Raw genomic sequence first — 22,176 nt, 5'->3', positions numbered from 1 at the left:
TTGTTAAGTGCCATCAAGTTGGTACCGACTCATAGCAACACTTTGCACGACAGAGCAAAACACTGCCCAATCCTGGGCCAACCTCACAATTGTTGCCATGCTTAAGCCCATTGATGCTACCACTTTGCCAATCCATCTCACGGGGGTTCTTCCTCTTTTTCTCTGACCCTCCACCTTACCGAACATGATATCCTTCTCTAGCGACTGGTCCCTCCTGGCAATATGTCTGAAGTATGAGAGACGTTTGGCCATCTTGGCCTCCGAGGAGCACTCTGGCTGCACTTCTTCCAAAATGGATAGTAGGAGGATAAAATAAAATTCTGTTGTTCTGTCATTTCTTTATCTAGATCTATCATTGCATTCATCAGCAGCTCCTCAGAAACCATATATAGGGTCTCTATGAATTGGAACCCATTTGACAGTACTTAACAAAAACAGCAACAACATCATCATCATCTATCTGGAGCTTTGGTAGCATAGTGGGTTATGAGTTGAGCTGCTAACTGTAAGGTCAGCACTTTGCACTTACCAGTTGCTCCACAGGAGAAAGATGAGTCTCCTATAAAGATTTGCAGCCTCTGAAATCCTTGCTATGAGTTGGAACTGACTCAAGTACACATAACCACCACCAAGCCCTTCTTAATCTGGCTTCTGTGTACTGTCCAGCCCAATCTCACTATGCTCTTCTCCTCAGTCTTCTGTGCCAACTACATTAACTTCTGTCTGATCTTCAAATCAGCCCTGCTTCTTCCCATTCTAAGGTTTTGGAATCCACTCTTCCATGTATGGGAATAGTTTACTTTCCCTCGTACAATATCAGGAGAAATCTTCCCTAGACTTTAGGTGGCGTCAGACTGCCCATTACACTCTTGGAATTCTTTATTCTACATAACCCCCAAAATCAAATGCCACTGTCATCAAGTTGATTCTGACTCATAGACAGCCTTATCTTTCTCCTGCAATGTGGCTGGTGAGTTTGAACAGTCAACCTTACAGTTAGCAACCCAATGCTTATTTCACAGCATTGTCTGGCCTCCTTATATTCTACATCGTACCTCTTAAAATTATAATTAAGAGTCAATTGTAAAATGAGAAGTTCTGAGTCTTTTGTCTTCCCAATGATATAACTGAGAAGTTAGAAAATGTGTTTATATTGGTCATCATTCTGTTGTCTGCACTTGGAACAATGCTTTGAACATGTTTTTTGTCAAGTTGGTTCTGGCTCCTAGCAACCTTGTGCAGGGTTTCTAAGAAGCAGCTGGTGGTACTCAAAAAAATACTTGTTAAATGCATTCATAAAGGTGGTATTCAGGGCTGTTTTTCCTTCTTTTTCATGTCTTATTCCTTGCCATTCTCTTCCTGTCTGCTTCTCTTTCCCTTCACTTATCAATACAGAGTACCAAAGAGAAATGGTTGATGTTTAACCATTTCAAGAGATGCATATGATCAAGAGCCCCTGAAGAAAGAAGTCCAAGAGACACTGAAGGCATTGATAAAGAACAAGGTTCTGGGAACTGAGAGAATACAAATTGAAATCTTTCGGAAAACTGGTGCAGCACAGGAGGCACTCACTCATCTATGACAAGAAATTTGGCAGATTGCTACCTGGCCAACTGATTAGAAGAGATCCCCATTCCAAAGAGAGGTGACCCAATAAATGTGAAAATTATCTGACTATTAAAATCACATGCAAATAAAATTTTGTTAATATATTTCAAAAATGGCTGCTACAGTATGTTGACAGGGAACTGCCAGAGGTTCAAGCCCCTTGAAGTTCTTTCTTCAAGATCATTGGCTGTTGATCATATTCATCCTTTGAAATGGTTAAACATCAACCATTTCTTTTTGGTACAGTGACTCTGTATTTCTTCCATCTTCTTTTGATGTTTCCTGCATCATCAATATTTTACCCATTTGTTGTTGTTGTTATTAAGTACCATCAAGTCAGTTGAGACCCATAGTGACACCGCACAGAGTTTCCAAGGAGCAGATGGTGACTTTTGTGGTTCAGACCAGCTTTGGCAGTCCAGTGTATTAACCCACACTGTCATACCAGGACTCCTCAGTTTGCCCATAGAATCCTTCTTTATTGCAAATCAAGGCTTGAATTTTTTTTTTCCCCATTTCTTTCAGCTTGTGAAATGCTGAGCATATTCTTTTTCTAACTCCAGTTCTTCGCACATTTTATTATAATACTTGACTTTGTCTTCTCGAGCTACCCTTTGGAATTTTCTGTACATCTCTTTTACATCATCATTTTACCATGTGCTTTAGCATCTCCAAGCTGGAGAATAAGTTTCTGACATCCATTTTGGTCTTTTCCTTCTTTCTTGTCTTCTTAATGACCACTTTCGGTCTTCCTATATGAAGTTCTTGATGTCATCCCACAACTTTCCTGGTCTTTGATCATTCACATCTAATGCATCAAATCTGTACTTGAGATGATCTCTAAATTCAGGTGGAATACATTCAGTCTCATATTGTGAATCTCGTGGACTTCTTCAGCTTCAATCTGAACTTGCATATGAGCAGTTGATGGTCTGTTCCATTGTTGGCCCTTGGCCTCATTTTGATGGATGATATGGAGCTTTTCCATTCTCGCTTCCTATAGATACAGTCAATTTGATTTCTGTGTATTCCATCTGGTGAAGTCCATGTGTATAGTTGTCTTTTATGTTGTTTAAAAAAGGTGTATACAAGGAACAAGTCATTGGTTTAGCAAAATTCTAACATGTGATCTCCAGCATCGTTTCTATCACTAATAGCATATTTTCTAACTACTGATCCTCCCTCTTTGTTTCCAACCTCTGCATTTCAATCACCAGTAATTATCAATACTGGGACCTGAAAAAGTTGGTTGTTGTTGCTAAGTGCCATAGAGTCATTTCCGACTCATAGGGAGTGACCCTATATAGGGTTTCTGAGGAGCAGTTGGTGAATTTTAACAGACAACCTTGCTGTTGAAATGGACGTTGCAGTCTAATACATTAACCCACCACCACCACCGCAGTTTTGTTGTTATTGTTAAGTGGCATCAAGTCAGTACCGACTCATAGCGACCTTGTGCACAACAGAATGAAACACTGCCTGGTCCTGGGCCAACCTCACAATTGTTGCCATGCTTGAGCCCATTGATGCTGGCACTGTGCCAATCTATCATTTTTTACAATTTCCAATTTTCCTAGGTTCATACTGCATAAATTCCATGTTCTGATTTTCGATGTATGTTTCTGCTGTTTCTCTTCATTTTGAATTGTGCCCCATCAGCAAATGAAGGTCCCGCAGGCTTTTCTCCCACAGGCTTTACTCCATTCGCTGGTCATCACGGTCAACTCTGCTTTGAGGAGGCAGCTCTTCCCCAGTAGCATTTTGAGTGCCTTCCAACCTTAGGGGCTCATTTTCCATCTCTGTATCTGTCAGTGTTTCTCTGCTATTTATAAGGTTTTCAGTGACTAAATATTCAGAAGTATGTCAGTCCTTCTTCCTAGTGTGTCTTCATCTGGAGGTTCATCTGAAACCTGTCCACCATGGGTGATCCTGCTGGTATTTGAAATACCCATGGCATAGCTTCCAGAATCACGGTAACTCACAAGCCACCACTGTATGACAAACTGACAGATGAGTGATGGTCACCACAGCATACAGGGGACACATTTATGATAACGTCTTAGCTATAACCAAATTCCTAGAGGGAATGAGTCTCTGAGCCTGGGGGCTAGGACTATAGTCTCAGAGGACACCAAGGTCAGTTAGCATAAAATGGTCCACAAAGACTGTGGTCTACATTGTACTTTGGTGAATAGCAATTGGGATCTTAAAAGCTTGTGAACTGCCATCTAAGGTGAAACTATTGGTCTCTCCCCATCCAGAGCAAAGAAGAGTGAAGAAAATCAAGGACACAAAGAAACAATTAGTCAAAGGACAAATGAACCAGGTGAATCCCAGCCTTTATGACCCTGAGACCAGAAGAACTAGATGGTGCCCAGCTACCATTGCTGGCCATTTAGGAAGGATCATTATAGAAGGTCCTGGAAAGAGTGGAAGAAAAATGTGAAATACAGTTCAAAATCATATAAAAGACCAGGCTTATTGGTCTGATAAGACTGGTGGAATCACCGAAACTACAGCCTTTAGTCACCTTTCAGGCTTGGAACTAAACTCATCCTCTGTGACTGAACTTGTAACCAAACAACAAGCAAGCTTATAAGGTGAACAATAATACCAGAGAGGCACACACTCATTAGAACAATTACCCATACAAGATCAAAAGGGCAGCATTTGCCCAGGGACAAAGTTCAGAAGTTAGGAAGTCACAGGAAGAAGGACTGAGGAAGGGAAATGGTAAACACAGGTAGGAAATGGGAAGATGGTGGGGATCACAATTAATATCACAAAGCAAAATATGTATGACTGTTGAATGGAAACCCAATTTGTTCTGTAAACCTTCACACTTATCACAAAAACAAGTTAAAATTCAAGAACAACAACAAGAAAAAAACATAAAACAAACAAAACAGGGCCTTTGTGTGAAAGTTTCTGTGGAGTCAGGAAGTGCAAACAGCTGGAGGTTGTCAGTTTATTACATTCTCTGCTTCTGAAAAGCAAGATTTTTTGTTGTTGTTGGGAACAGATCTGAGCAAGACACCTTTGTGACTGCCACATGTGACATCTGAAGGTAATTTTACAAGAGAAGTATGAGAGTTAGTAATATATGGGTTTGTATGGAAAGTAAATTTAAGAAAATACCACATGAAAGGAGGCCTGGCTTATGTGTTTTTCCAGAAGTCTGTTTATATTGTACTAGTTCTTGGGGAGACCATCTCCCCAAGGGCCTTTGGAAGATGAGGTACAGAGACCTCTCCCCAGGGATTCCAAGGAAAGCCATATAAACCAATATGCATCCCTGGATTTAAGTGAGAAGGAATCATCAAGATACAGTGGCCATGAGTGTGAGCTCACCCTCTACAAGCACAGTAAGCCCTGGACTCCCCAGGGGCAGGCATGATCCTAACTGGCAAGCTCAGAGTTAGAGGAGGAGAAAGGCCAGTGGAGATGGAGCAGGGTGGCAGAAGTCTGGAGAGGGAACTGTTTTGCACCTGGGAAAGGCATACAAGTCCCTGTGGTTAACCAGAGATGCTCCACCTGTTTATTGTTCACTTTTATGCCCTCCCTATCCATGAACATCTGAAATGACAGCCAAACAAATGCACAAAGTCATATGCAATAAAAATATTTGTCATTAAGTGCCATCAAGTTAGTTCAGAATCATAGTGACTCTATACAGTGTTTCCAAGGAGCAGCTGGTAGGTTTGAATAACCAACATTTCAGACTTATCTATAACCAAGACTTCACAAAACTATTACACACACCAAATTTAGGTCCATTCACACCCTTTAAAAAACCATATACACATGTTCTTCTCAAACCCAGACACAAGCTTGTATGTCTACACCTTGCTATTCAAATAAACATATGTGTACCTAGAACCAAATTTCCAAAACATTCTTAATGGATATATATGAGGAGGCTTCAAAAAGTTTGTGGGAAAGTTTCATTTATTTTAATTATACAAATATTCAATTATATATTGAGTCCTGGTGTGGCTCTGTGGGATAAAGTGCTGGACCACAAGATCAGTTTTAACTGTAAGGCTGGCAGTTCAGACTCACCAGCTGTTCCTCGGAAATGCTATACAGGGTCACTATGAGTTGGAACCAACTCAATGACACTTAACAACATCAACAAAACGGACATTACAGGAACAAAATGGACAAGAAAAATAGACGTTTAATATATACTGTTTTTCTAGTCATTTAAAAGCTAGTAAGTTTCCAGAGGTTGAGTCTGGAATTGTTAGCAGAGTTTCACATGAATATGCTTTGGCAGGTATTTCCCTTGGCTAAAACCCTGCAGGTGCAAGGGCAGGGAATAGGAGCTCTGGTAACATAGTGGTTACAAATAGGGCTGCTAACCTCAAAGTCAGCAGTTCGAGATTACCAACTGTCTGCAGGAGAAAGATGAGGCTGTAAAGATTTACAGCCTTGGAAATCCTATACAGGGTGTCTATGAGCTGGAACTGCCCGTCTCCACGGCACACCACTACCACCACCCACCTAAACTAGTTGCCACGGAGTTGATTTGGACTTGTGGTCATCCCATGCATGTGAGAACAGAATTGCAGTCCATGGTGTTTTCAATGACTGCTTTTTGCAAGTGGATCTCCAGGCCTTTCTTCCAAGGTGGATTCAAATCTTCAACCTTTCAGTATTAATAGATTGTAGTACTCAGTGGATTCCTAAAGGAGAAGGGATTATGTGTCCTCTCAGCTATCCTTCCTGCTTCCTGCACAAAGCTCTTGGGAGCAGGGAGTGCTTGTGTGTGGAAAGGGGATTGTGTTGTTCTATAGAGGCAATAGAATCTAAGGAACAAGGGCCCAGATTCTAACTGCCTGGGTTTGAATCCCAGTTTTGCCATTTCCTATCTGCGTGATGGTATGTGAGTTAGTTTATCACGCTGTGCCTCAGTTTCATCCTCTAGAAAATGGGAGTGATAATAAAACAAAAGCCAAATCCATTGCCCTGTCTAGGGTTTCTGAGGATGTAGAACTTTATAGGATTTTAAAGAAAGCTTTCCTATAGAGCTTCCTAGCTGCTGGTGGGTTTGAACCACCAGTCTTATTGTTAGCAGTCCAGTACTTATCCTACAGCACCCCACCAGAACTGCTACTCACAGCGACCCTAGATAGGGTTTCTGAGACTGCAAACCTGTATGGGAGCAGATCGCCTCATCATTCTCCCTGGAAACCGCTTGTGAATTTGAGTTTAGACCTGGTGATTAGCAGTCTGGTGCTTATCCTATAAATATCACAACCTAGGAAACCCTATGTTGTTGTTGTTGTTAAGTGCCGTTGAGTCGGTTCTGACCCATGGCCACCCTGTGCAGTGTTTCTGAGGAGCTGCTGGTGAGCTAGAACCACCCTATAGGGCCATGACTTTACAGCCAACAACAACATAAGATAGCTTGCTGTGGGGGATACAGGACTCAATATTTGTAAAGTGCTGAGAATGAGCTTGGTAAATAATAAGAACACGTGCTGGTTTTTATTATTCTGCCCCTTGGGATTCTCCAGCATGGATTCTACAACCTCTCTGCTCCTCCATCATAAACTCTGATTTATTCCAGTTGCTAGCTCCACGTTCCGCCAGGCAGAAAATAGTCCTCGTGGGGATCTCTTCATCGCTATTATCCTTTGCTGTTAGGTTTTTCCAAATAACATTTGGTGGAAAGAGCAGATGGGCAGTATGTCCACCAGGTTATGGGACCAGGCAGTCAGTCTTCTGATTGCTCCTCTTGCTCAGAATTGCCTGCCTGGGTCTGTCCAGGTCCAGCACCTCAGTCCAGACTGAGAATCCAGGCTACACACTTGGCCTAGCAGAGAGACACTGCAAGGTTTCAGCGGGTCTTTTTTGTGGATTTAGCTTCTCCACTCATCTGGAGAGAGATAATATTATTATTTTATTATTCCCAGCCCAAAGCTCTAGATGCACACCCACCCCCTTCACCCAATTATTTCTAAAAAGATGACAGGCTTTCACCCTAAAGGAACAGTTTGAAACTGTTGTAGCCTGCCTTTCTTGAGCTCACCCAGCCAAAACAACCCAAGGCAATTCATTTCCCCCTGGAGTCCACTCCTGCCATCAGGGAGTTCCCAGGTGAACTGAAATCCTGAGCTATTCTCATCTGGTTGCCCTGGGAGTTTCAGTGCTCACAGTACAACCTGTTCCTCCATCTTCCCCTCTCCCTCCCTCTGTTCACCCAACAGCGCCCTTCTCGGCCTCCTCCCCACTCCCCCCTTCCCTAGCCTGGGGCCCCAGCTGCGCCCTCCCAAGAGACACCCACTGCCACGAGACCCAGGAGGGGAGGCGGGAAGAGGAGGGGGGGGGCCGCGGAGGGTGGAGGCCAAGCGCTGCGCAGCCTGAGAGGGGCGGCTGGAGGTTGCATCTGCTGGAAAAGAGGCTTTTCCGCTGCTTGGTAACCGACTGCCAGAACTGAAAGAGAAGCCGAGAGCTGGGTAGCGGCTTCTTGACGTCAGGGCCAAGCGAAGGGATCGCGCCAGCAACCCCAGCCCGCCCCAAAGTGGGGCCGGCCGACAGACCGCTGGAGAGGAGCCAGAAGCCAGACACCCAGCGGAGAGTGAACTAGGGTACCAGAGCCGCTAGGTAGGGGTTCAGCATGCCCCCTGCCCATGGAGATCGCCCTGGTGCCCCTGGAGAACGGCAGTGCCATGACCATCAGAGGAGGAGGTAAGACCAGGTCAGGCTGTGACCAGGTCACAGGGGAACAGCTTCAGTGTCCCCCGACGGCTGGACTCAGCGAGGGCTGCAAAGAGCCGGCACCAAAGGGGCGTAGCGAGCGAAAGGGTGCGGACCCGAGAGCGCGACCTTTATCACCGCTGTCTTGGGAGTTGTCGCAGCCTAGATCACCGCCTGAGGAGGACGAGGAGAAAGAAGGCGACCCCGCCCTGGACATGGCAGGGGACCAAGTTCTGGGCGCGGGGTCCCTTCACCACCAGCGCGTCCTCATAAACATCTCGGGGCTACGCTTCGAGACGCATCTGGGCACCCTGGCGCAGTTCCCCAACACCCTCCTGGGGGATCCCGCCAAGCGCCTGCGCTACTTCGATCCGCTGAGGAACGAGTACTTCTTCGACCGCAACCGGCCCAGCTTCGATGGTATCCTGTATTACTACCAGTCGGGGGGCCGGCTGCGGAGGCCAGTCAACGTCTCCCTGGACGTGTTCGCAGATGAGATCCGCTTCTACCAGCTGGGGGATGAAGCCATGGAACGTTTCCGAGAAGACGAGGGCTTCATTAAAGAGGAGGAGAAACCTCTGCCCCGCAATGAATTCCAACGACAAGTGTGGCTGATCTTCGAATACCCGGAAAGCTCGGGGTCTGCGCGGGCCATCGCCATCGTCTCGGTTTTAGTCATTCTCATTTCCATCATCACATTCTGCTTGGAGACCTTGCCTGAATTCAGGGATGAACGAGAGCTGCTTCGCCATCCCCAGGTTTCCCACCAGCTTCCTGCTCCTGCCCCGGGTACCAATGGCAGCCGGGCCATGGCGCCTCCCTCTGGCCCAACAGTGGCACCACTTCTGCCTAGGACCCTAGCGGACCCCTTCTTTATTGTGGAGACCACATGTGTCATCTGGTTCACCTTTGAGCTGCTGGTGCGCTTCTTTGCCTGTCCTAGTAAGACAGAGTTCTCTCGAAATATCATGAACATCATCGACGTGGTCGCCATCTTCCCTTACTTCATCACCTTGGGCACCGAGTTAGCTGAGCAGCAGCCAGGGGGTGGAGGCGGGAGTGGCCAGAATGGGCAGCAGGCCATGTCTCTGGCCATCCTCAGAGTGATCCGCCTGGTCCGGGTGTTCCGCATCTTCAAGCTCTCCCGCCACTCTAAAGGACTCCAGATCCTGGGCAAGACCTTGCAGGCTTCCATGCGGGAGCTGGGGCTGCTCATCTTCTTCCTCTTCATCGGGGTCATCCTCTTCTCCAGCGCTGTCTATTTCGCAGAGGCAGACAACCACGAGACCCACTTCTCCAGCATCCCAGATGCTTTCTGGTGGGCAGTTGTCACCATGACTACTGTGGGATACGGGGACATGAGGCCTGTCACTGTTGGGGGCAAGATCGTAGGTTCACTGTGCGCCATTGCTGGGGTCCTCACCATTGCCCTGCCTGTGCCGGTCATCGTCTCCAACTTCAACTACTTCTACCACCGGGAGACAGATCACGAGGAGCAGGCAGCTCTTAAGGAAGAGCAGGGCAGCCAGATCCAAGCGACCAGGCCTGATGGTGGAGGCCCGCGAAAGGCCAGCTGGAGCAAAGTTTCCCTTGGCAAGGCTGGTGGGTCCCTGGAGAATGCAGAGGGAGCCCGAAGGGGCAGCTGCCCCCTTGAGAAGTGCAACCTCAAGGCCAAGAGCAATGTGGATTTACGGAGGTCCCTGTATGCTCTCTGCCTGGACACCAGCCGGGAAACCGATCTATAAATGTAGATCAAGGCAGACTGGGCCTGTAGGGAGTGGGCTAGCATGGGTGGTGTCCTGAACTTGGGTATCTACTTTATACCATAGAGTATTTCATACCCACCTTCTAGTCTAAGCTCCCTCCCTCTTTTCTCCTCTCCTTCCCTTGATCCCCCAATTTTTCCTCTTCTTTCCATGACACCAAGGGTCGCCTATTTTTAAAAAAGTACCACATTCCATGACGCAGGAGCTGGTGAAATGGTGAGCACTGTGGATGGATATATTTGTAGCCAGTTTCCTATACCCAGTAGAGGGAAACCCAAACAAAAATGACTTTAAATAACGCAGATCCCAAGAGATTTTATAAGACACCCCCCACCCCCAAATCCATGTGTTCCAAGTTTGCTTTACACATGAATATATTTGTGTATAAGGGAAAATATTTTTATGAACATTGAGTGGATTTTTTTTTTTTTTTTTGTAGTTCATCTGGAGATATTTTGGATATATTTTCATGATATATGTTGTATTTATGGAGGAGAGAGTTGTTGCAATGCTTTTCTGTGATTCTTCTATTAGAGCCAGAGATGCTGGTTCCTGTGGCCCCAAGCTTCTCTCTTTTCTGGGATGTAGTATCAGTGCTTTGTATCTGGGGCAGGAAATGTTCTGGGGGAAAAAAAAAAAAAGGAAAATCTGACTTTTCTGTGCACCTTAAACAATTCTCATGAGTTTCTTCAAGAAGCATTTGAACGATGTTAGAGGAAGACTTCTGGTAATTCATTCTCTTTATTTTTATCCCAGGAAATAAAACGTTACTTGGTTGAGGCAAATGTTAGTTTTCTACAGTTGACATATATATAAATTTCTTAGTCTGCCACTTGCAGTTTCTGGTTTGGGTTGTTTTTGTTGTTAAGTGCCATTGAGTCAGTTCCGACTCATAGCAATCCAGTATAGGGTTTCTGAGGAGCAGCTGGTGGGTTTGAATTGCTGATCCTGTCATTCAAAATACAGTGCTAATCCTACAGTGCCGCACTGAGAGCAAAATGCCTATCTTGGGGTAGGAAATTTAGAAAACTATGGATTTGATCAGCGACATCCTTTGGGTAGTCTCCGTTGGTGCCTCACAGAAAGTGGTGAATTCTGTTTATCTCAAGCTGTTTGTGATTTAGGCACCATTGCAACATTCTGTCCAATGTGGCATCAGACACAACTGTCTGTCAGCACCCAATGTGGATAGAACTGGAAGGAAAAGGGTGGGCAGACCTCCCACAGTTCTACCAAGTCTCCTGGGCCTGGAGCTCCTAACTCTGCTTTGTCTGCCGATTTAAGCTCTGCTTACCATGACTTTTAACAGCTCTGAGAACCAAGCCTGGTCTCCACAGACACTAAGACTGTGTGGATAAGTGCAGCCCGGTTGGGCAAGTCACAGAAGGCACAGTGCTTTCTGGCTCACACCCCCTGTGGCATGGCAGAGGACAGTGTGGTCTGTTTATGGTGGATGGCAGCAACTAGAAGTCAAATGGAAGGATGTGCTTGTTCACATTAAAGGTAGGTTTTTCTACAAACTGTAGCCTTGCCCTAAACTCAGAATGAATGCCTTTTCACTGATGGTTTTGGCAAAACATCACACTAGCTACTCTTACAACACTAGTTACCATTTCTCCCTGGGATTAATTGTCAGCTGTGGGGCTCCAGATTCCAGCTGTTGCTTTTTCTGTAGAATAGTGAAAAGAATGGTAATTTCACTTCCTCACCAGGCTGGACTGAGGCCCCACAGTGGTGCCTTTATCACACCCACAGGGGGGTTGCTAGGTAGTCCTGATGATGGATTCAGGTCTCCACGAGGGTGAGGGAGGAGCAGCTATATTGATGTCTGGGAATTGTGGATTTAAAGTAGATGTTGACACAGTATTAAGAGCCCATGTCTGTGAATGCAGAGTCATTTCCAGTCAGAAACTGTTAGCAGAAAATCTGAGGAGGAAACAGAAGGGTTGTGCCAGCAGAGCTCTGTTGTTTTTCATTACGCTCTAAAACAAAGGAATAAGAACAGAGACACTTTATTTATTTATAATTTACAATCTGCCTAAACGCAGGGCGTCTTGCCAAAGCTCCATGCCACATAGTCTCACCTCTAAGCCCTCCTCTGCCTTTAAAGTTAATGTTTGTCATTTAGCAAACTCTAATGATTGAATCTCCCTATGTAACCCCTAGGGCTTCATCTTCCCTAAAACCTCTGTAAAACACTACTGGTCCTTTAGGCTTGAGCAATGAGAAGAAGAGAGGGCAGCATCCAGGGCTTAGATGTGTGCAGGTACCTGACAGATATTTGTCTAATTAAGGATAGATGCAGCTTTAAAAGGCTCGGTAAGTGGGTACAATCTTATCATCTTGCTCCTGCCCTTGTGCATAGTATAGTGTAGAGGAAATGCGAGTGTGAATCTCCATATTTTCTAGGACTTGGGGGCACTGTAGGTCAACTTACAAAGGGAATCAAGATCTAAGAGGAAGGAAACCTAAGAGGACGGAAACCCTGTTGTAGACTCTGGCCTGAGATCAATGACTCGGTATCTGTCTTGGGGCAATGGGTGGGGAACCCACCAGTCAGCTTAATGTATTTTTCATTTCCCTGTATTCTCAGTAGGATCCTTAGTAGTACTGTGGGCTGCTAACAGTAAGGTGGATGGTTCAAGCCCACCAGCCTGTTAAGATGAGGCTGTGTGCTCCCATAAAGATGAATAGTCTTGAACCCTCTACAGGGTCTCTATGAGCTGGAACCAACTCCATGGCAGTGGGGTTTGGTTACATTCTCAGGACAGACACCTGTTGCTCTGATTTTTAGAGTGATTTCTAATATCTTACACCAACCACCTGCTTTGTCTTTTTATATGATTCACATGAAAGACTTGGAATGCCAATGGTCTTACCCAGGCTACCTAAGGTAACGAGTCCCTTTCTGTCCCCCTTTCACTCCCACTCTCCCATTCTTTGTTGTCATTGATTTCCATATGTTTTATCTCCCTTAGGAGATTAAATTGGATGCACTGAGCCAAACCTTTTATCCACATGTTGTTTCCTGGATCTTAGGACAAAAAACCATCCCTGGGTTTATCAGCTACCAGCTTTGGCAAGTACAGCAGAGGGACTAAAGTTGTCCTTGGGTATAGTACTTTTGGACAAGGCCAGTCTCTTGGCTGAAAATCACCTGGCCTTCACGTCTCAATACTTAGGGGGTTTTGTTGTTGTTATGCCCACATGCTTGTTGAACCCTAGACAATTCCAGGTTCAGAAAATTCTTTTCAAATGCTTTAAAAATCCACATCCTGATTCTCTGCCTGGGACACTCCCTGGATGGGAAAATGAAATCAGTACCAGTAGCTTGAGGAACTTTCCCATACAATAGGGATTTGAGCTATTCTAGAAGTCCTAATGTGGCACCATAGGAGAGCAACCGGACTGCAAGCTCAGTTCGAACTGCAGAACAAGTGGTTCAAATCCATGAGCAGCTCCTCAGAAACAGGGTCGCTATGAGTCAGAACTGATTTGACGACACTAAACAATAATAAGTGTTAATGATGGAGTCCTGCGTGGTGTTTAGGATAAGCACTGTACAGAAAGGTCAAGTTTGAACTGCAAGGTCGGCAGTTCAAACCCACCAGCTGCTCCTTGGAAACCGTATACAGAGTAGTTATGAGTTGGAATTGAGTCAATGATACTTAACAACAACAACAGGGTTAATAATAAGAGTGCTTCTGGGATAGGGTGGAGCAAAGCATTTCTCTTGGTGCAGGATACATTATTCCAAGTCCCTTCCAGAAATGGCAGACATGTGCACACTGGAGTTTGACATTGGGTGATGTTCAAGTGTTCTCTGTGTTTGACCCCAGGCAGCACACGTCTATCCAAGAACAACACCCCTGGCCCAGCATTTTCCTAGTATGGTGGGGGGTACTGTAGAACCCACCAGGCCTCGGACCTTACTGTAATATAACTTAGGCTCTCAGTGGAGGAAATGATGGGAGTGAAGCAAAAGTAAACCGTGCAACACAGTATGTGATCAAGTACCTTAGTTGTTGTTGTTAAGTGCCGTTGAGTTGATGCTGATCCATAGCAACCCTGTATAGGGTTTCCGAGGAGCAGCTGGTGAGCTTAAACTGCCACCTTGCAGTTCAAATGGCTTTGCAGTTGGGCACATTAACCCACAGCACCACACCAGGACTCTTAGAGGTGACTCCAAAATCAAGTGTTGTGCATCAGGAGACAGAGGGTTAATGAGGAACGCAGTGGACATGAAAGCCTTCTGGAAGTGTTGAGTGGTGTGGCTAGGAGGAAAGAGGACATTCCAGATGAGGGAAACAAGTGGAATAGCCAAGAGAAAAGTCACTGCTCTGTCACTTCTCCACCTTTAGCTCAGGACCCCGTTACTCCTGCTAACAACAATAAGGATTCCCATTTGATTGATAATAGTGGTGAACTCTGTAGTTGTGGACTCCTGATGTGATGCTGTAGGATCAACACTGGACTGCAAACCACAAGGCCTGCAGTTCAAACCCACCAGCTGCTCCTTGGAAACCCTATACAGGGTTGCCTTGAGTCGGAAACAACTCTAGTACACTTAATAACAACAGTAGTTATTTAAGACAGGAGTTGACAAACTTTTTTGTGAAGGATCAGGAAGTAAATAATGTAGGCTTTGTAGTCAAAGAGGAAGAATTGAGGCTATTACGTAGGTATTTAGACAATCATTTAGAATGTAAACCCAGTTTTAGCTCAAGGGCTGTACATCCTTGCCATATCAACTTGTCTGTCACTCAGAGGGTGCCTCCTGCGGAGCCAGTCATGCCTGTCAGGCACTTATCTGCTTCCCAGATTTGATTTTACTCAATTTAATTTATATTTACTGCAAATAAAAATCTGATGCTGGTATTAACTAGCCCACGCAAGGCCTCATAAGGAAGATGTGTCTTACTTCTGCTTCCCAATGGAAATTAGATTTTTTCTAGTTGATTATCGGAGCCTAGAGAGCATGGTGACTATGCAGGATAAGCACTGGATTTTGAACGACAAGGTCAAAGGTTCAAGGCCACCAGCAGCTCCACTGGAGAAAGATGAAGCTTTCTGCTTCCTCAAAGACTTACAGCCTCAGAAACTCTACACAGAGTCACTATGAGTCAGAACCAACTCAACAGCACTTAATAACAGCAAAAATTAAAGTCTTAATGGTACTGTAGGGCAAACAATGGACTGCTAACCACAAGGTCAGAAGTTCAAACCCACCAGTCACTCTGAGGGACAAAGATGGGACTTTCTGTTTCCATAAAGATTTAGAGTCTCAGAAACCCTATTTAGGGTTGCTATGAATTGGAATCAACTTGATGACAATGGGTTTGGCTTTTGGTTTATGGGACAGCAGGGAAAAAATGCCCAAATGGAAATTCTGCCTAGGATGCTGGGCAGTTTGTTTTCCCTGAAGTGAAGTAGGTCCCAACTGCTAGAAGATAAGCCTCCTTCTTCTTCTGGCCCTTAGTTCTTCCTGGAAAGGGAGTTGTAAGGATGTGCTTCACCTGCCCTCTTTCCCCTGGTTCTTCCTTTGCTATGGAGTTGGGCCCTGGACTGGTAGAGTTTCCATATGCACATAGTGTGTACATGTATGGAAATATATGTGTGTGTGTGTACATAAAAGTGTGTGCGTGAATGCAGGTGTGCACATGGTGTGTACATGTGTAGGTGGGTATGAATGGTTCGGAGTATGTGTGCATGGTATGCACATGTATAGTTGGGTACACAGGTGAAGGTTGTGCACTTGTACCATAGCATAGGCATAGGTGGGGATGTTGTATATGTATAGGTGTGTGCATGGGTAGGAGTGTGCCTGGGTGTGCCTATATATAGAAATGGGTGCACGGGGGAGGTGCCTTGCATGCCTCCAGGGAGACAGACCACATACCTCCAGGAAGGTCAAAATGCTTATTACCTTCTCCCCCACCCCCCTTTTTTCCTTCCCTTTTAATTGATACTGATTTTTTTATTATTAAATGTGGCACATTTCAGCTAGAAAGAACTTCACTAATAATCTTTTTGTCCTGATGAGCAAACTGAGATGAGAGAGAAGAGGCAATTGATTTACACAAGCTCACATTCCCAATTCAAGTGAACCAGTAAAGTACATGGGAATTGTGTCTCCTGACATCTCAGTTGTAGTCCTCTCTGCTCTTCCACTCTGTACTTCTACCTGACATTGTCCAAGTGCTCATTCAGCAGAGTCTTCTCTGCTCCCAGGGCACAGGCCTGCCACATCATGTGTGGATCTAGTCTGCCTATGAGGGCTATCTGCTGGGTGTCCAGTCAGACTGGGAAGCTTTTTACTGATCCCCTAATTGGATTTTTTTGTGTGAATTATGTGATAGTTTACATGGGAGAACATTAGCTTTATAGTCATCCTATTGTATATCGTTTCATTGCCATGGTTACAATCCCCTCCATGCATCATTAACCAACTAAAGGGTATACCCTGCAAACCCTCCCCCCAACCCCTGGTCGTCAGCACACAGCCTCTAATTAGATTTTACACAGTTCAGTTTATATTTGTTACAAATACCATGCCTATATAGTTAATGGCAATATAGCATTATCATAAACAGTGTCTTTTTATCACAAGCATCTCACTGAATCGTAGGAAAAATTGAGGAGTAAACATTTAGAAACCAGTCTGATAAGTTCTACCATTCATTCATCCCTACATTTATTCAACAAACATTTATCCAACATACTTAATGTAAGGCAGTCACTGTGCGAGATTCTGGGGATAATAGACAAGGGATCTTTGTTGGTTGGTTTTTGGGTCCAGTGGGGAGAAGCAACAATCAAGTAAACAAATGAATGAAGAGAAACATTTTAAGCTGGGATAAGAGCCAGGAAGAAACTGAAATTTAAAATTTACCTGGATCCCCACCCAGTAATGTAGTGATTATAAATTGAGCTGCCAGCTACAAGGCGAACATTTCTAATCAGTCAGCCGCTGTGCAGGAGAAAGATGAGACTTTCTGCTCCCATAAAGATTTACAGCCTTGGAACTGACTCAGCTGTATGATTGGGACTAACCGGGGGAAAGATGTCACAGTTTACGGAGCTGTTTGGCTAGGGCACATTCTGGGAGTTGCCATGTGAGTTGAACCATTAGAGGCATGGAATGGGGAGATGCATGGGGACAAGGGTGTGAGGACTAGGGGAGCACTAGATGGGAAGCTGGATTTTTCTGTAGATCTGAGACGTGGAGGATGCCAGAGGATAGACCTCAGGCAGAAGTATGGGGTGGGAAAGCCGAAGCTCACTGGAGTGTTCCAGGTGGTAGTGGTGGTGGTGGTGGTGGTGATGATGGTTGTGTCAGTTCCTAGGCTGTAAATATTTACAGAAGTAGAAAGCCTCATCTTTCTCCCGTGGAGTGGCTAGCAGATGCAAACTGCTGACCTTGTGGCAAGCAGCCCAACTCATAATTACTACGTTGCCAGGGCTCCAGGTAAACTTTTTAATTTCAGTGACGACGCTTGAACCACCCCTGGCCACTTAACACAGAGAAGCAGCCACTTGAATCCCACCATTTCAGGCCGCACACCAGAAAGATGCAATTGAACCAACTCACCAATGCACATTTCTGTTGCAAGGCAAGAAGTGTGTTTAAACCTGATTTTTAAATTGTATTTTGAGCATCAAAAACCCTCAGGTGCCTCTTAGTTGCTTGATTAACCAGTAGGAGACCGGGCAGATTGTGAATCTGCTTCAAAAAGCAGGGTAAAAACTGTGGGACTGGAGAGAGAGACCCAAGGTAAGACGTAGGGGCAGTGATTGTTTGGGAATTCACAATGAAATTGCCATTTACACTTAGATAGTAAATTCCACTTTGACCTTCTTGTTCCTAGTGGTGCTGTGGGCTAATGCGTCAAACTGCAAAGTTGTTTGAACTGCAAGTTTGGTGGTTCAAGCTCACCAGCTGCTCCTTGAAAACCCTATACAGGGTCACTATGGGTCGGAATTGACTTGACGGCACTTAACAACAACAACAATACAGTGGCTTAACAGAAATGTATTGTCTTACAATTCTGGAGGCTAGGACTCCAAATTCAGGATATCAGCCATGACACTTCCTTCTGAGAGCTCTGAGGGAAAATCTGCTCTATGCCTCTCTCCTAACTTCTTTAACTGCTGGTGTGCCTTGACTTGTACATAAGTCCAATCACCTCTATCTTCACAATCTTTGGATTGGGTCTATGTGCTTTGGACTCCTGGTGTGGCGCTGTAGTATCAGCTCAGGATTGTGAACCCCATGGTGGGCAGCTCAAACTCACCAGCTGCTTCTCAGAAACCCTATACACAGTTGCTATGAGTTGACACCAACTAGATGGCATTTAACAACAACAATAACATATGTGTCTTACCTCTTCGGTTGTGAACTAGCTGCTCAGAAAAGATGGTGCTTGTGGCTTTCCATATCTCCCTTGGTTCCTGGCACATGGCCTTTAACATGGATCAAGCTCATGTGTCCAAATAGTAAGGGGCCAACAGTGATCTTGATTTTTCATAGGGAAAATGAGTTTTGCCTTTCTTTATAAAGTATTTTATAATGATTAGTTTCCTGTAATATCTGAAGGCTACCGAGATTTTGGCTTCATTTTGGGCAATCCTACAAATCTTGTTCTAACAAGATCTTCAGGACTTTCTGAGTGCTTGTAATGTTATACTAGTGCAATGAAAAGTGTATTATAAAATTCTAAGTTATTGCTGTTATAAAACTGAAGATTTATATAACAGGCTTACCCCCAAAGAGTTCCAACAACTGTCTCTTTGGTATGTATTGTACAGAACTGCAACTACTAATGGGTAGCTAGCTCTCAGTCAAACAAGGCAATTATAGGAAAAGCAGGTAAGATGCCCAGGCATATTTGCTTGCTTTCCTACCCAGAAATAATTAGCATTTTTAAAGCATGTGGTCAATTGAGGCATCATGTCCCAATTGTACAAAAGTGGCCAAGGAATATAGAGAGTTGCATTGAACTATTTCTCATAAACCATCCACCTTGGCCAATTAACAGTTGATTATACTTGTGTTGCTCCATTGTACTGTCTGTAGTATACCTGTTTTCATTATGTAGTCATTATTGATCATTAGTTCTCCTTTTAATGTAGTGAAGGCACCTGTAAACCCCATTCCTTTGGATACCAATTTTGAATGGGAGTCTAGGATGACCATAGTAATCTTTTTATGATCTTCTGTTCCCTTCCCTTTTACTTTCTACTTCTGTCCATCCTGCAAATGACTTTCAAGTTAAATATCAAGGGAAAACTTGGACCAGTATGCCATTTCAGGGCTACTACATAGATTACACCCTCGGAAACCCTGTACAGGGTCGCTATGGGTCGGAACCGACTCGACGGCACTTAACAACAACAACAACAACATAGATTACCCAGTCCTTTAAACTTGAGTATTAAAGTTTTCCAAATTATAACTTTAAATCTTCCTTTCTAACCTTTTGTTTCTTCACATTAACTACCCTTGAGCATGGTCTGAGCTGATACCATCTGTGGGCCTTCTGATAAGTTACCCCTGTGTTAAAATAACTGACTTTCTTATTCTCATCTATTGAAATCTTACTCATCCTTCAAAGCACAGTTTAAACATCTCCTCAAAGAAGTCACTCTTAGTCCTTCTGGTCCAAAGTGATTTCCCCTTCCTTGGTGCTCTTATCACAAACACATCCCTCCTTGAGAGAAGCAAACAATTCATCACCTTCCTATTAATCTCAGTGCCTAGAATTTGGCATCAGTATAGCAAGCTCTCAGTGAATGCTTTCTGGAGTGAATTAACTCCTCTTCTGACTTACATCTGTACTATAGAAACAGGCCTCTGGCTTCCAAACCCATTGGTCATAAAGTAGCTTCATCAATGTCTTCACACACGATATATTGAAGAGACATCTGCTACAGGTAGAGAACTGGGTTAAATCCTTGACAAGCTATAGTACAATTAAATGCAATCATGCCTTGGTCTCCTAAATGGAATGTTGTCCTTGAGCAATTGTTGACACATACGGTCTTTGGGATGCAGATAGCTGGGGAAGAATGGTTCACAGTTGATGGTTACCTTTGCTCTGCCTTTCCTTTCCCTCACCAAATGTACAATCCAGATGAATGGAGAGCATTTACATGTGCTGGGCTTTCTGAAACTATAAAGATGGAGCATTCTCTGTGCAAGCATTCAGCAGTGAGTTTCAGAGACCAAGAAGAGCTAAAGATAGGGTGGGGAGAGAAAAGAAGATAGACAAGTTCAAAGTAAAAACAAATCAGATCATATGTTTAAGAAAGTCAAATCCAAAAGGGTTCTAATATGTTCCTTCATCCTTTTTTAAAAAAAATATCAATGATAAATTATAAAAAAAAAAAAAATTATCTTCCCTGTTTATCTGGTGGTCTCAATTCTTCTTATTGGATAATCCAGCACTGACCCTTCCCATCAGCAAGGGATCTCTCCCCACACTCCATTGACCACATCGCTGAGCTCTAGCATGGGTGAAATCTGCTCTCTCTGGGTGGCTTTTCAGAGTGGGATAATGGATTCCAGATGGTCACAGCTGACAGCCACCATGGCTGACCTGGATCTGCTCTGAGGAGAGCTTGGAATTTCCCAAACTAGACTCAGACTTAGGCTTTTGTTCTGCTCTGAGGCCACCACAACCCAGCCCTTCTGGGAAGAAGCTGAAAAAGCAAAGCTGAGGACTAAATCTGGGCTGTGACTTTATGATCACACCTCTCTGAAGCTGAGCTGGACACCCTCAGGCTTGTGGGCAGTAGAGAGGATTTAGTGTGAGATGCTGAATTTCAAAGATGGAAGAGAATTGCCTGAAACAAAGGAACAATGATTTGATCATAATAAAAAATATATATTAACCAGAAAATTGAATTGTGTATTGAATGAGGCTTGACCATGAACTCATTAGACACTTATAGATAAGTAAGTGTTCAAAGGGGTCATCTTGAAGAAAGCTATGCACATAATTAGGAAACACTGCATTGCACAAAACATTTTTGAAACTCTCATTTGGAAATGTATTCAAATTCCGTTATTTGAATTCCTTTCAAAGGGTAAGTTCCCTCAGAACATTAAGAGACTATCAGTCATTCAGACCTTAGTGTGAACTGGTAAAATCCAATGGAAACTATTTATAATCCAACACCCTAAGGAAATGAGAGTTTAGGCACAAGACTAGCTGGAGAGAGGCAGACCAGAGTAACAGAATGTTGGACAACAGAGTAGAGTAAATAATTTTGGGGAATGGAGAACTCAGGCCTGGAAGAGAGCAGACAGGGATCTATCTGTGCTTTGCGTCAGGAAGTAGAAGACAAAAGATGCAGGCCAAGGGTGAGACAGAAAATTGGGAAGGCTTAAAGAAGAACCTTCTGGTGTTGAATCAGCACTGGACTGCAAACCACAAGTCAGCAGTTCAAACCTACCACCTGCTCCTTGGAAACCCTATACACAGTCTCTATGAATTGGAATCAACTTGACGGCACTCAACAACAACAAAGAATAACCCTGCTGGTTTTGTTGATGATTGGAGGCATGTAGATCTGAATTTGAATCCTAATTTTATCACACAAGAGACTGCTTCAAACATTTCATGGAAAATTCCATTACGCTTCCATTTTTCCACAAACTTTTTGAAGTGTCCTTCATATTAGCTGTGACTAAATGCAAATGGTATGTTTTTAAATGCCCTACTCCTTTAAAACATTTTTTTTTTACATCCATGTTGTTGTTAGATATCACTGAATAGGTTTCCACTCACAGTGACCCTATGCAGCACACATGGCCTGGTCATGTGCCATGCTCACAACTGTTGTTAGGGTTGAGCATCATTGTTGCTGTCAGCTTGCCGATTCATATCATTGAGGGTCTTTCTGTAATTTGCTGACTCTTCATTTTTCCAAGCATGATGTTATTCTCCAGGCACTGGTCCTTCCTGACAACATGTCCAAAGTATAAGAGATGAAGTCTCACCATCCTTGCTTCTAAGGGACATTCTGTCTGTACTTCCAACACAGATTTATTTGTTCTTCTGGCAGTACCTTTAATAACACCATAACTCAAATG

The 22,176-nt window shown here is 44.2% G+C and overlaps 1 protein-coding gene across 1 annotated transcript; it reads left to right on the top strand.

The window, feature by feature from the left end:
• The first annotated feature begins 8,246 nt into the window (after positions 1 to 8,246).
• On the top strand, positions 8,247 to 10,058 carry KCNA5 (potassium voltage-gated channel, shaker-related subfamily, member 5). The gene has a single exon (XM_006862670.1). It carries the CDS (start codon positions 8,247 to 8,249, stop codon positions 10,056 to 10,058), a length of 1,812 nt encoding a protein of 603 aa, XP_006862732.1.
• The last annotated feature ends 12,118 nt before the right edge of the window (positions 10,059 to 22,176 follow it).

The sequence above is a fragment of the Chrysochloris asiatica genome, unplaced genomic scaffold, assembly GCF_000296735.1.
Source record: "Chrysochloris asiatica unplaced genomic scaffold, ChrAsi1.0 scaffold00050, whole genome shotgun sequence".
Lineage (NCBI taxonomy): Eukaryota > Metazoa > Chordata > Mammalia > Afrosoricida > Chrysochloridae > Chrysochloris > Chrysochloris asiatica.
The sequence above is the reverse complement of the archived record's forward strand: the minus strand, read 5'-3'. Positions and strand labels throughout refer to the sequence as shown.